We start from the raw sequence: 14538 nt of genomic DNA on the forward strand, positions 1-14538 counted from the left end.
GGCATATATCCAGGGACTTTGCCACTTCCCTGAATGATTTGCCCTTCTCAACTTCATTTGAGGCCCTCTGCAGCAGAGCAAGTGGCACTCCCCTGTCTGTCTTCCTCTTCCTGACATTTGGCATACATACTGTAAACACACACACACACACACACACACACACACACACACACACACACACACACACACACACACACACACACACACACACACACACACACACACACACACTTTAGGTCTAATGTACAGTATTTTATTCTGTTTATTTGTACAGGGATAATGCAAACCAACCAACAATACAACTGTATGCTTCAATGAACAATTGATCATTCAAGCAAATGAGCCATCATTGTAAATGTGCCATGTTACAACCGTCCCGTTACAACCGTCCCAGGACCACCAGTCGTGCTTCCACCCCCTGTGAACCTGCCTGGTTGCTAGCTTGACCCATATTTAGCTAGTTATATTTGTAGCTTACAAAACAGTGATTCTAATAATACTAGTTTGGATTCCTAGACATTTGAACTCAAGACAGTATCCAAAAAATACATCGTATAATTTTAGTTAATATTTTACCTCAGAAACACACTTTTGCTGATATTTTAAGCGAGAAATTCAAACGTGGCTCCTTTTTTTCTCAGCGATTTTACCATCTAACTGCGCATGTGCAGAGTGAGTTTCATCACTCTAGCTTGTTTGTGATTGGATATATACAACCGACCCGTGTTACAACTGTCCCTGGTCTCCCCTACTTAAGTAAAGTACTTCTAAATCTACTTAGTTTATACACGTTTGTGAAAGTGTATGGTTGGTTGGTTGGTAAATGATTTAATATCAGATTATAATATTGATATATGCTGTCTCACTGAAACTTGGTTGAGACATGAAGAATATGTCAGCATAAATGAGGCCACTCCACCCAGCCATATCAACACTCATATTGCTCGAGGCACGGGCCGAGGAGGTGGAGTTGCAGCAATCTTTGACTCAAGTTTACTTATCAATACTAAACCAAAATTAAATTAGAAAGAGACAAAATTAATAGAATCAAACCCTTTTTTTGTTGCATTTTAGACGAGTATAAAAAGAAATGCCTTTAAAATAGGATGCAAGGAACTCTAGTTTCTTAACCTGAATTGATAATAGACTATAATCAATTTAAGTTTGCATTCTTATACCATTTTGTACAATAATTATAATGGATAAGTTCAAACTAACAAAAACTTACAGCTGATTAATAACGGTATCTAACTTGAGTTTTTATTATATCAAAAACCTGTTGAAATGCTACTGTTATTTTTACTGTCCCCCAAAAGCGCGTCGCAGCCTCCAGGAAAGCTTCTTTCACAACTTCGCCGTCTTTGAAAGACTTCATGTGTTTCGCAAGAACGTGACTGCCACGATAAGATGCTATGGTCGCAGCCTTGCTCTTGTTGTTGGGCCTGGTGGAAATGGACTGCTGTGCATTTAGCTGTCCTATCAGGCCCCTCACCTTTTGGGAGCGTAGGGCAGAATTAGGAGGGAATTCCGTCTCGTAGCGTTTGAGCCAAGCGGCAAACTCTGGGGAAGAGCCGGGAAGCCAATACGGAAGTGCCACACACTGCAGTTCATATATTGGCCGATAGGCGATGGCTGCAAAAAGGAGCAATTTCCATAGACCCCCATGTTAAAATGCCCAACTTTACAGCGGAAAAAAACATGTTTTTCTCCCTGGCTCCATACATTTTATTATCGATACAGTTAGATTCCACCTTCATGATTATGGATCTGTGAGTGAATTGTTTTCTAACGCGACCCTTTTATTTATATTAGGTCTTAAAGTTTTTGCATTAATTAGGGCGTGGTCACGTTGATGGACACGTACATGCCTCACTGTCAGCTAACAGCAACTTGTCCACTCTGCTAGGCTACAACCATAGAGGCTACAACGTTAGTTAGTCATAGTACCTTGACCCTTTAGCTTTAGCCGTGTTCGTGGTGATATACCAGACAATTAAGATGTCGTGCTGTGCGCTTGAATGTACTAACAGAACTTCCAAGAAGTCTACTCTCAGCTTTTTTCGGTGAGTAAAATGATAATATTATACATGTTAACCCCGTTAGCAGGTGTTTGTGTGCTTGTTAGCTTAGCTTGTTATGTAGCTTATTAGCCAGCTAAGGATGTAACCCTTTATACGTGTGTGTATATATATATATACATTTTAGTTTATGATTCAGCCTTGGGTAAGACTTTTATAGTCTATGGCTATGACGCCCATAATGCTAAACGGGAGCAAATGTTAAAAGGGAACCCAATTATCCCAGTGGTGGGATAACCGAAGCTAACCGGAGCCGTAGCTAGCCCTTTGCGGCTCCGTTAGCTTCGGCCAGCGGCGGAGCCCGGCGTTACAACTGGAGATCAAGGAAGGCAGCGAAACGCGGACTTGGTTCGCCTGCAGCCCGCTATAGTATTAGCTAAAGAAATGATGTTGAACAAGTCTTATTAAGCTGAACATCGCCACAATTGTTCTGCTATGTATCGGTACTTATTTTATTTTCTTAACGTGTGAATGACAAGCATTAAGAATAACAACAAATAGCTATTTATCTTGCATATTGTCTCGTTTGATTATGAATGTAACGTTTATATAGTGGAACTACACTGTTTTATCAAAACCAAAGTGCCACGCAGTAACTTGGTAGGCCCATGCATGTACTTCAGCAGGAAATGTGCAACCTAGATTACATTTACCAACACAGACTATATAGAAATATTTGTAAAAGTTGTTCATGCGTTATTAAGTGAATATGGCATTAACCCTCCTGTTGTCTTTGGGTCGGTTTTCATGTATTTTTGAATAAAGGTTTCCTTTAGGTGATCCAGAAAGGCTGGACCAGTGGGTGCTGAACATCCGGAGGAATACATGAACCCCCAACGTTTCTTCTCGCCTGTGCAGTGCACACTTTGAGAGTCATCCCTTCAGCACGGACTCATGGGTACAGATCCTTTTTTTAAAAAAAAAATAACTTGGTTCCATTTGTGAGTGTAAATTGTTGTTACTAATTAAATACATGTTATACATCATACAATGCTAAATAATTGTTATGGCACAGCTTGCACATCAGTGATGAGTAATGTTCTTTTGATTAAAGGCCAAATTAAGATTTTGCCAGTTAAGTAAAGAAACATAGAAATCGATTTTTTTGCAAACCATCACATTTCTCTTCAATTTATGCAAAGACTCTTTATCATAGATAGAGAATTGCCATTTCCCCCACATACTCTATGTTAAAAACAGATGAATTATATTACCTTTTTTTACATTATTTTAATAGCAACATTCATTCATCTGTTGTCATCTTATAACTTATTTATCTTAACAGCTATCACTGTAAAAAAAAAATGATTTAAGTTAATTTTACTATACAATATTTATCTCTACATTCTGTTCTTGCATATGTCTTATTATATTTACGTGTATATAGATTTCTGCCTGCACTAATTTATTATTCTTAATTTAATTTAGAATTTATTTTATTGTTTTATGTCTTATATAACTATGTTGCATTGTTGGAGGAGCTCGGGACAGATGATTTTCATTGCCATTCCCACACTGTAGCCTATGTGCTATGACATAAATCCTTTGAATCTGAATCTTGGAAACACGTAATTGTTGAATAGATTAACTGCATAGTTAACATGTTGGCCCTCTATTGTCTTTTATAATGCACTCTTACATTTAAAACAACATTATTCAAAAGAAAGTTGAATATCTACAGACCTCAAAAAGTTATTTTATGTGTTTTTGTTTATTATTTTTATTAGGGAAGGAGAAAAACACTGCAGTGCCCACCATTTTCTATTTCACCAATGGCAAAGAACAACAGCCTGGAAGGAGAAGCAGGTGAGTAGCAATGACGAGGTAAGTGACACTCCTAGTTCGACTGTTGACAGCAATGAGGAGGTTGCAGATGTCGACCATGGTAGTGGTGAAAACAGTCTTGCTGCTGATCAGAGCAATATCATTATGATACAAGGCACACCTGAAGAAGCCTTTGTTGTTCCACATGTGGAGCATAATGACATTCCAACAGTCAATGCTTGTGAGGAGGATGTTGGTTTGGGTAGCAGCAGCCAACAAACAAAACAAATTGGAAAACAGGCAGACTCCGCCTCTGTTCACTCTCACACTTGGGCTTTAAACTAAGACGGGTCATACTGAATAGTTTGTGCACACATTTCTAACATGTGATCTTTCTTTCATGTAGGACGCTTGAGGGAAGTTGCAACGCCTCGGCCAATGGGATGTCTTCTCCACGTGAAAGAGATTGAAGGCATCATTTATAACTTGAGACAATTTTCCAAAAGTTATGACTTGTATTGGCTTAGGTAGTAATGGATTACATCGAACACGAATCAAGATCGTATAGAAAAAAATGAAAGTGTAATCCTTAGATACATAGGAAGAGATGTAATCGGATTAGTTTTACTTTTTTTAATAATAGGGAAACTCAGGATTACAATCTTATTCAAAAGCTAAAAAGAGCACATAGTATATATAGTAAAATGATCAAATTGTATCTCTTCTCTGGAAGCAGTACTGTTCTGGAGGATAATACTAATACTAATTGTGAATCTATACACCCACTGCCTGAATCTGCTTTATGGTATTATATTATACATTTTAAGTAAAAAAATCATATTAATATTTCTTCTCTCCTGTGTTTATTTGCATTGCATTTGATATTGAGGTAATCCAAAACAAAAATAAAGTTATCAGGTTACATTACTTTTATATCTTGATACTCACATGAAGTTACTGGTTGTGTTTTTGGCAAGTAGCCCTCCCAACCCTGTACATAAGTTATATCATTTTAATTACTGATACAGTTGTTGCACATCTTTAATTTATTTTCTCGTGTACTTAAGTCATAAAATGATTCGAAACCTTTACTTTTCATAAAATGCAAGATGTAACTTTCAATGTGGCTTTATCACATTTTCAATGTAAATAGATCTGATTAAATAAAGAGTAAAAGCACAATCTTAAATGTTGACAGTTATCATTTGCCTATGCTTATTGTTAATGTAGTGGTGTTATAAACAAAATGTTGTCCTAAAGGAAATTAAGATGTTTTTTATTTGTTGACAAAAGATTTAAAGTTGATGCTCACAACATGTGGGAACATTTATGGAGAAAAATGTTTCTATTGTAAAACAAATATTTATCTGCATACTGAACAAAACTCTCTAAAAGGTATTATCTTCTGTGACGGTACGACCCTGTAGGGATTGTGGGTATTGCACTTCATAATTACAGCCTATGGTATGCTTATGACATTGATGCCAAAATACATGGGACTAGGGGAGACCTTCCTGTTGTTTGCATTGTCATGATAAATGACAGCGTAGTATTCATTGTCAAGATGTTGTGTTTTTAAACTTGGGACTCTTTTCAGACTGCTCCGGCTTGGGAAAAGATTTGAGCCTTAATTTGTAATGTTTTCTGTATTGTATGGTAAGCTTATCCTTTCATTTGATAGTCCCATTTGGATGTGATAGCTAACATTTTCAGTAAGCAGTAGACAAAAGAAGTGAAAATATGAATGTAATTTATTTTCAATATTTACATAAATACATAATTATTTTAACAAATCAAATAACAAAAAACATCATAACAAATACAAAATAAAAGGTTTGACAGACAGCCATGCCCAGCATGGGCCTGGAGAGCTGCAGAGTCCAATGGGGGTAAGAGGGGGGGGGGTGGGATGTGGGGAAGAGGAAGAGCAGCCATGTTAACAGTGTTATGGCTACAGATGTAATATCTAACTCAACATTAGCCATGACAGTCTGGTCTTAGCAAGGGCCTTAGAATACATACTCTAAAGGCCAAATCCAAAGACAGTGATACTGACATTTTAGCAGTTCACAGTCTTTGGAGGTGGTCTTTCAGGCAATTGGCTGGTGACTTAAAAAAAATATCATTTCCCCTAGGGGTGAAATGAACTCCATCTCGCAAAAACAGCCCAGGACTGTCATGTCTAATGTTGGAGTGGTCAACAATGGCACCATTTAGGCTATGAACAAAAGTAGCCATAACACTGTTAACAAACTTCCGGGCCTTGTCAATTTTGACAGGATTTGCACCAGCCCTCCACCGGCGCCTCTGGGAGAGCATGATCTTCAAGCCAGGGTGCCGATGGTGAAGCTGGTCCAGGTCCTCCTTCATCTGGTTCAGCAACTGAACACTGGGCACATCCCCCAAGTCATTGCCGCCACAGTGGATGAGGAGGACATCCGGGACTGCTCTTCCTCGCGGGGAGTAGGAAAAGAAAGGGAGGACACCTCTCCAGCGCAGTTCACCCCAACCGAACCAGCACACCCTCAGGTCGAGGCCAAGGTTGCTGCTGATGGTCTCTGTAGCTCTCTGGGCTCCACGCCGGACATAGCTCCCGATTATCCATACAGTCACTATGGGAGGAAAATAAATGAGAGTAACAAATGCTTCAGATCATGAGGAATATCAAATAAAGGGTTGCTCATTTTGTTCCTTTGACAATAACATACAAAATAACTATGAAATCACACCTGTATGGTTAAAAGTAACAAGAGAGCAAAACCACAAAAAACAGATTAACAGCACACAGTTTATATATATATATATTTATATACTGTGTGCTGTTTATCTACAATTGTGCACACATGTATATGTATAGTATGTTTGTGTGTAATGTCAACCATCTGAAGTCCTGTAAAGTAAGCCAGGACCATCAACTTACAGGTTGTGCAGTTTGGCGTGGATCTTCTTTTTTCTTAATTCTGAAATAAATAAAAATGTTTTAATCAATATAAAAGCACCTTTCTTTTTCTACAGTCATATTTCATTAATCACATTTAATTCACGCAACACTGGCCATATCTCTGCTAGTTTACAAAGTTTAGTTACAAATGACATTTATATTAGAAAAACGGTGAAGCACTTAAAAAACAATTGTATAGTGTAGGTTCAAGAACCTTTAAATCAAAAGGACAAGTTTTGTAAAGTTACAGGGTATCTTACCTTCAGAATATGCCGGGAACGAGGAGCAGTGACCGCAAGCTGGGTTGTTAGCTTAATACTTAATAGAGCATGTTAGCTTAGCTTCTTAGCCTGAGCTAGGTCTGGAACGTCACGCTCGGTGGCAGCAGGTCCCGCCCTGTCCCACCTCGGCTCCGCCTCAGCACCGCCTCTTTGCCCTTATTTGGAGCAGGCGGGAGTTAGACTCTGACGTCACTGTCGAGCCGTTAGTGGCCGACTCCGCCTACTAAGGGCTTCATGGCAACTCTGCAGAATCCTATGGGTGACATCACGGACCCTACGTCCATTTATATATACAGTCTATGGTTTGAGCACTGTTTTGAAATGCTGCTCCTAAATTACCCTTCTTCGATAAAGCCACGCTCGCATTGCAGATGAGACAGATGGACTTTGAATTGGAATAGAGACAACAATAATCATCCTCCCACTCGGAGTGAAAATTGTATATGTTTTGCTTCTGCCATAATTGCGGTCTTGTGTGGGTGTGCGGACTGTCACTCCAGTTGACACGGACAACGTCAGCTAACTAGTGCAATGCCCACCAGCCACGCCCCGACACATGGGGTCACACCGGCCAATCACAAAGCTTTGATGCGTTCAAGTGCATTATTCTGGCACAGGAAGATTATGTTATAGGACATTTTCGATAAAACAGAATATTGTTGTTCTATTTTTAGACACAAATACTTGCACAATACTTGCTCCTTTGAAAAAGAAGAAAATAAAACAACATAGATTAGCTCCATGACATATTGCCGAAACCCGCAAAATAAAGCAAAAGTCGAGACAACTTGAACTTGAAGAATCTCGTTTAATTCGGCATATTACTCTCAATGAATATAAGAAAGCACTGCATAAAGCGAGAGCAGCCTACAACTCTTCATTAATAGATGAGAATAAGAATAATGCAAGATTTCTTTTCAGCACTGTAGCCAGGCTGACAGAGAGCCACAGCTCGATTGAGCCTTCTCTTCCCATAGCACTCAGTAGTAATGATTTTATGTGGTTTTTTAACGATAAAATTGTTACTATTAGAAACAAAATTAATGACCTCTTGCCTTTGACCAGTATAGTGTTATCAACAGCTCCCGGAAACGTAAGTTCTAATATTACACTAGATAGTAAACTAGAATGCTTTTCAGCCATAAACCTTGAACAATTACATTCAATGATTCTCTCTTCTAAACCATCAACGTGCATGTTAGACCCAATTCCAACTAAGCTGTTGAAGGAAGTTTTTCCATTAATTAGCACTTCTTTATTACATATTATGAATATGTCTTTATTATCAGGCTATGTTCCACAATCATTCAAAGTAGCAGTGATAAAACCGCTTCTTAAAAAGCACAACCTCGATCCAGAGGTTTTAGCCAACTATAGACCTATTTCTAATCTTCCGTTCCTCTCAAATATTCTTGAGAAAGCGGTCGCAAAACAGCTGTGTGATTACTTAAAAAACAATGATTTATTTGAAGATTTTCAGTCTGGCTTTAGAACACATCATAGCACAGAGACAGCTCTGGTTAAAGTCACAAATGACATTCTAATAGCCTCAGACTAGGGACTTGTCTCTATTCTTGTTTTGCTCGATCTCAGTGCTGCATTTGATACTATCAACCATGATATCCTATTGCAAAGACTAGAGCACTTAGTTGGCATACAGGGAACTGCTTTAGGCTGGTTTAGGTCCTATCTATCTGAACGCTCTCAGTTTGTACGTGTTAACGATGAATCTTCCACGCAAACCAAAGTTAGCCATGGAGTGCCACAGGGCTCAGTGCTCGGACCTATTTTGTTCACATTATATATGCTTCCGTTAGGCAATATTATAAGGAATCATTCTGTAAACTTTCATTGTTATGCGGATGATACTCAACTATATTTATCCATCAAGCCTGATGAAATTAATCATCTAAATAAAATTCAAGACTGCCTCAAGGACTTAAAAACGTGGATGACCTTCAACTTTTTGATGTTAAAAACGACCAAAACTGAAGTTATTGTACTTGGCCCGAAGAATCTACGAAACAAATTATCTAAAGATATACTAACTATGGATGGCATTAATTTGGCCTCCAGTGATACTGTAAGGAATCTTGGTGTTATATTTGATCAGGATTTATCCTTTAACGCCCACATAAAATCAATTTCAAGGACCGCCTACTTCCATCTACCTAACTTTGCAAAAATCAGGCATATCTTGCCTCAAAACGATGCAGAGAAACTAGTCCATGCATTTGTTACTTCAAGGCTGGATTATTGTAAGTCCTTATTATCAGGGAGTACCAAGAAGTCAGTCAAGTGGCTTCAGCTGATTCAAAATGTTGCGGCTCGTGTACTAACCAGAGTTAGGAAAAGGGACCACATTGCTCCTGTTCTGGCTGCCTTACACTGGCTCCCTATAGAACACAGGATAGAATCTAAAATTATTCTTCTCGTCTACAAAGCCCTTAATGGGCAGGAGCCATCTTACCTTAAAGAACTCATTATACCCTACTGTCCTATTAGGACATTGCGTTCCAATAATGCAGGGTTGTTGGTTGTTCCTAGAGTCTCTAAAAGTACAATGGGAGCCAGAGCTTATAGTTAGGGCTGATTAGATTCAGCCCCTAGTTTTTCTGACATAGGCTTAGTTTGTCAGGGGACATCTTACTTCTTCCTTCTCTCTTTCTATACCTGCGGTCCTGTGTCCTGGATCGTGAGCCCTGGATCGCGAGTCGTGGCTGTGATCCTGGATCATAGGTCCTGGGTGGATATCCTAGTGGATTCTTCTTCCTATTAATACACACATGCATTTCCAAACATTTGGACTACCTATGTTGCAAATGTATTATCTTTTCAATTTACACACGGCATCTATTGCACGTCTGTCCGTCCTGGGAGAGGGATCCCTCCTCTGCTGCTCTCCCTGAGGTTTCTCCCATTTTTCCCTTTAAACTGTGGGTTTTCTCCGGAAGTTTTTCCTTGAACGATGTGAGGGTCTAAGGATAGAGGGTGTCATATTGTCATACTGATATTCTGTACACACTGTGAAGACCACTGAGACAAATGTAACATTTGTGATAATGGGCTATATAAATAAACATTGATTGATTGATTGATTGATAAATTGATTGATTGATTGATTGATTGGTTGATTGATTGATTGATTGATTGATTGATTGATTGATTGATTGATTGATTGATTGCACAGTCCTGCACAGTGGTGGAAAGTAACTGAGTACATTTATTTAAGTACTCCGGTCTGCATAATGAGTAATTTTACATACTTCAAGTGTATTTTGATGCTAATACTTTTTTACTTTTACTTGAGTAACATTTTGAATGCACAACTTTTACTTTTAACAGAGTATGCACACCTCTACTTTTACCTCCATGCAGTGTTTGCAGTAGTTATGCCCGCAGGGGGTCGTGAGGGGGTCTTTCAGCAGATCCAATCATTTTGAGCAGCAGAACTGACTTTGGTTCAATCGCTGAGCTTCTTCCCTCCGACGTGTAAAGGTATTCACTTTTCTTACTAAACTACACTCAGGTGACTCAGTGTCAGGTGTTTATGGTTGGTCTTAGCTGTGACATACTTGTTATTTTTTGCAGAACTGTTAGCTTTGGTGCAACTGAGTGTTAGCTGCAGAGTTCATGCACCTCTGCAAGCATTCAGCAGTACTCATAGTACTCATATCTCGTTCTTGAGTAGTACCAGAGTTTAGGAATACTCTGTTTCAAGTATAAAAGGCCTGCAATGAAAATGTAAAAACAAAATATACTCAAAGTACCAAAACTAAAATTGAAAAAATGTTGACACTACAGATGTGTTGCATTGTCAACATTGGCCAGCAGATGTCACTCTTTGAATTTAAAATACTTTTTAAATCAAATATACAAAAGGCAATGAAAAGGGGTAATCTTTACATATATCTCTGCTGATGACCATTTGTATCTATTCCGATGATTATTTCTTAATACAATCAATATTTGTTAATCAAAGCATTTGTGTATATTGCTCTGTAATAGTGGTGGGATTCATCTTCAGGAGGGTGTTGCAGCACCTTTTCATATCGTGTTTTAGGATTGGTGTTTTATTTATAGCAACAGACATATTCAGCTGCAGAGTATTAACAGGTAAAGTGAACAAGACAAGAAGCCAGATGTTGTGTACTCCATGCATGTACTGTGACCTGTGTTCACCTTTTGTTATCAAAACAATTAACACAAGTTTGCAATATTTGGAAACCTTAGAAAGTCTGTTTGAGACTCAATCTGATTGTTAGATATTTTCATTTAAAAAAATGATAGTTGTAGTTAAATGTAGCACGACGTATAAAATACTGAAGCACTTTTATAAGCACACAATTATTTATTTTTCAGATAACTTAAAACAAGAAATAACTTTTATAACTAAATAAAATGTATTAATGGAATCAACTAAACAGCATCTTTCAGCATCCAAAAGTCATAGAGTACAATCTAAAATCACAGAATTAAAATATATGTCCTTCATATTTCCCATATGCTGAATATCCCTAGGTGTTATTAAAAGTAAATAAAGACTTATATTTCATGGTTTGCTAGCACAACAACAGATAGACTGAAAACATATATTGACAAAGCTGTTAACGAGTTGAATAACTCAAAACAATAAGCAAAAACACTACATAATAAAGATTTGACTAATTACAAATAACATTCTTAAACATTATCCTGCATTTTCAAAGTCATGGAAAGTATAAAATACATGGTTAGGGGCTATGTCAGATTATGTATCACTCTCTTCTTTCAAAAAGGTCATCCTGCAACAGTGAAATTATATCGAACCCGTAATCACCCTTATACAAAGTACATTGTGTTTTTCTTTAGGAATTAATCTCAGCATAATAATGTTTTCAATCATGTGTTTGCACATTCAAATAAAACTGCAGAAACATGAAAACAGATTAAAAAAACTACTTCAGGTGAGATAAAAAAAATGCCATTTTACTAAAGTTAAAACAAAACAAGCAAACATTATATCCCAAATAAAACATGAGATAAGCAACATAACTCAAGCAAAGAAAGGGATGTAAACACTATCAATATTTGTTTTCAAATGTACACTCATTATTTACCCTTCAGTGGCAGAGCACTAATCACACTGAGCTCACAGGAAGTGACATCTTGATCACCTTACCCTGAGTTATTTATTATATAATAATATTACATATTATTTGTCGCTACTTGGTTTAACATGCTTTGCAATTATCCCCCTCCTGCTCCACTCTTTTAATGCTCTATTTGCTGTTTTGATTTTCTGCTATAACCCCAGATTACTTCTTGTGAGCCTCTACTGTCTTGTTTAAGGCTTCACTTACAGTTTCTGATCCTTCAGCTGCCTCATATCCTTTCCAAAAGCCACTCACCATCCCCTTTAATGCAGCGAACAAAACATCTAGTTTTGATGTTGCTGCAAGTGACGAAACATCTGAAGGACTCTTAAGTTTTGCAACAGCTGCTGTAACCATATCTGCCAAACCAAAGAAAGCTCCCAACAATACCCCTGTTGCAATGCCTGCAGATAAGATCACTAAGCGTTGAAAAACCTTACTTTTAGCTGTTTTTATAATCTCTTCCTGTGCCATGTTGTTTGGGGACTGCCTAATGTGCTCTTCCTCTATCTGTATTTCTGTTTTAACTGTTTTTAGCATCTCATTGGTGTAGTAGCATCCGTTGTCTGCCCCAATCATCTGGTCCAGTGTGTTGAGTAGCCTCGCCTTCTGGAACTGGTTGCTTCTGTAGTCGTCTCCTTCGTTGTTCTTCCAGTATTTATTATCGACGACGTGGCACCGGTCTCCGCACTTCTTCACCAGATCACTCAGATCTTTGTTGTGACTGACAAACTCCTCAATTGTCCACCCTTTCTGGAGCTGGTCGCCATGAGTGAAGACACATGTGGCATACTTATAGGCTTCCTCAGAGAAATACTCGCCTATTTTTTTGATGACTTCCTTTTCCTGCTCTGTGAATTTCTCAACTTTTAGCACAATGAGAAAAGCATGAGGCCCGGGAGCGCACTCTGTCATACACCTCAATATATCGGCCTTGAGGCTTTTGTCGGACCCACATGTTTCAAAAAAACCCGGAGTGTCGATAAATGTGATTCTTCTCTCATCGACTAATTTGGTTTCTGAAAAATATGGAGTTACTTCGGTAATTGGAGAATGGCTTATCTTGAATGCATCCTCTCCCATTATCGTGTTAGCCAGGCTGCTTTTTCCAGATCCAGTTTTTCCCAGCAGGACAATCCTCCTCGAAGTTTGCACTAAGACAGAAACATGTATATAGGCTAATAAATATATTGCACTTATGTCATTTCTTCATTGATTGCCAAGTGGTGCTCTTAATCAAAAGCTTGCCCACATGTTCACAGTGAAAATGCTAACTTACTTAGGTGTTATATTAGCATCATCTTAGATAGGTGTGTTAGCATGCTAACAGCTGCTAATTAGCACTAAATACAAAATATAGTATGCCCTTTTTTTTAATAAGTAAAACAAATAATCAAAATGAACATTTCAAAAGTATGATTTGTGAATAATAACAATATGTTAAAATAGATTTATTTAGTTTTATTGGTTAATTAATTACTTTATTCGTTATTTGTTCACTAATGGGTCAGTTGATTTAAGTTATCTATGTGTGGCAGAATCAGGATGATACTGATCCAATGCTGAAATTGAATAATCCATTTACTCTGAACTTTACGTTAAGTAACCCACTTAATTTCAGATGTGTCAAACTTTAGTTAAGTATTTTCATAGATATACTTCTAAATTGCAAAGGAAGATATTGTACTATGTACTCTAACACATGTATCTGACATGCAGTTACATACTTCACAACATGTAGTATATTGCATTACAATGCATGCATCACCAATAACAGTGATCATTATAAAACGTACAAACCTTTACTTAAAGGTGGTATGTAATTTATTTCAGAAACACTTTTTGTTATAATCCATGGAATGCTCTTTACATCCCGATAGCAATGAATATATTAAATGCTTTGACAACAAATACATAATTGCTGTGTATTTTCAAATTCTAGCGCACTCGAGCTGGTTTCTCCAAAATGACCTACCCCACCTTTAAGAAACATTTTAAACAACTGAATAAAGTATTTTTACCATGAAGGCAAGGCAAGTTTATTTATATTGCACCTTTCAGCACACGGCAATTCAAAGTGCTTTACAAAATAAAATAAAAGACATTGAAGACGAAATACAGCAGAAACACATTATAAAATGGCATTTAAAAACTGGCATTAAAAAGCAACGATAATAAAATCAACACAACAGGTAGAGAATACATGAATAAAAGCCATACTGCAGTGTGAATATGAACAGCTCAGTCAAAAGCAGCGGCAAACAGATTTAAAGTCTGGATGAAGTGTTGCATCTCTTATTACAGACATAGAATACAAATATTTCCAATTTACCGTCCAT

The 14538-nt window shown here is 37.6% G+C and overlaps 1 protein-coding gene and 2 long non-coding RNA genes across 3 annotated transcripts; 1 reads left to right on the forward strand and 2 right to left on the reverse strand.

Moving 5' to 3' along the window:
* Window positions 1-1650: 1650 nt before the first annotated feature.
* LOC139435711 (uncharacterized) lies at window positions 1651-5273 on the forward strand. Its single transcript, XR_011644924.1, has 4 exons — window positions 1651-2063; window positions 2844-2976; window positions 3806-3884; window positions 4249-5273. It is a non-coding gene; the product is annotated as an uncharacterized lncRNA (long non-coding RNA).
* Window positions 5274-5846: 573 nt separating this feature from the next.
* LOC139435714 (uncharacterized) lies at window positions 5847-7094 on the reverse strand. The gene is made up of 3 exons (XR_011644927.1): window positions 7044-7094; window positions 6763-6802; window positions 5847-6454 (listed from the first exon to the last, which is right to left on the reverse strand). It is a non-coding gene; the product is annotated as an uncharacterized lncRNA (long non-coding RNA).
* Window positions 7095-12361: 5267 nt separating this feature from the next.
* On the reverse strand, window positions 12362-14538 carry LOC117464035 (GTPase IMAP family member 7-like). Its single transcript, XM_034106563.1, has 3 exons — window positions 14532-14538; window positions 12526-13353; window positions 12362-12483 (listed from the first exon to the last, which is right to left on the reverse strand). Exons 1-3 carry the CDS (start codon window positions 14536-14538, stop codon window positions 12362-12364), a joined length of 957 nt encoding a protein of 318 aa, XP_033962454.1.

This window comes from Pseudochaenichthys georgianus, chromosome 18 (assembly GCF_902827115.2).
Source record: "Pseudochaenichthys georgianus chromosome 18, fPseGeo1.2, whole genome shotgun sequence".
Taxonomy (NCBI): Eukaryota; Metazoa; Chordata; class Actinopteri; order Perciformes; family Channichthyidae; genus Pseudochaenichthys; species Pseudochaenichthys georgianus.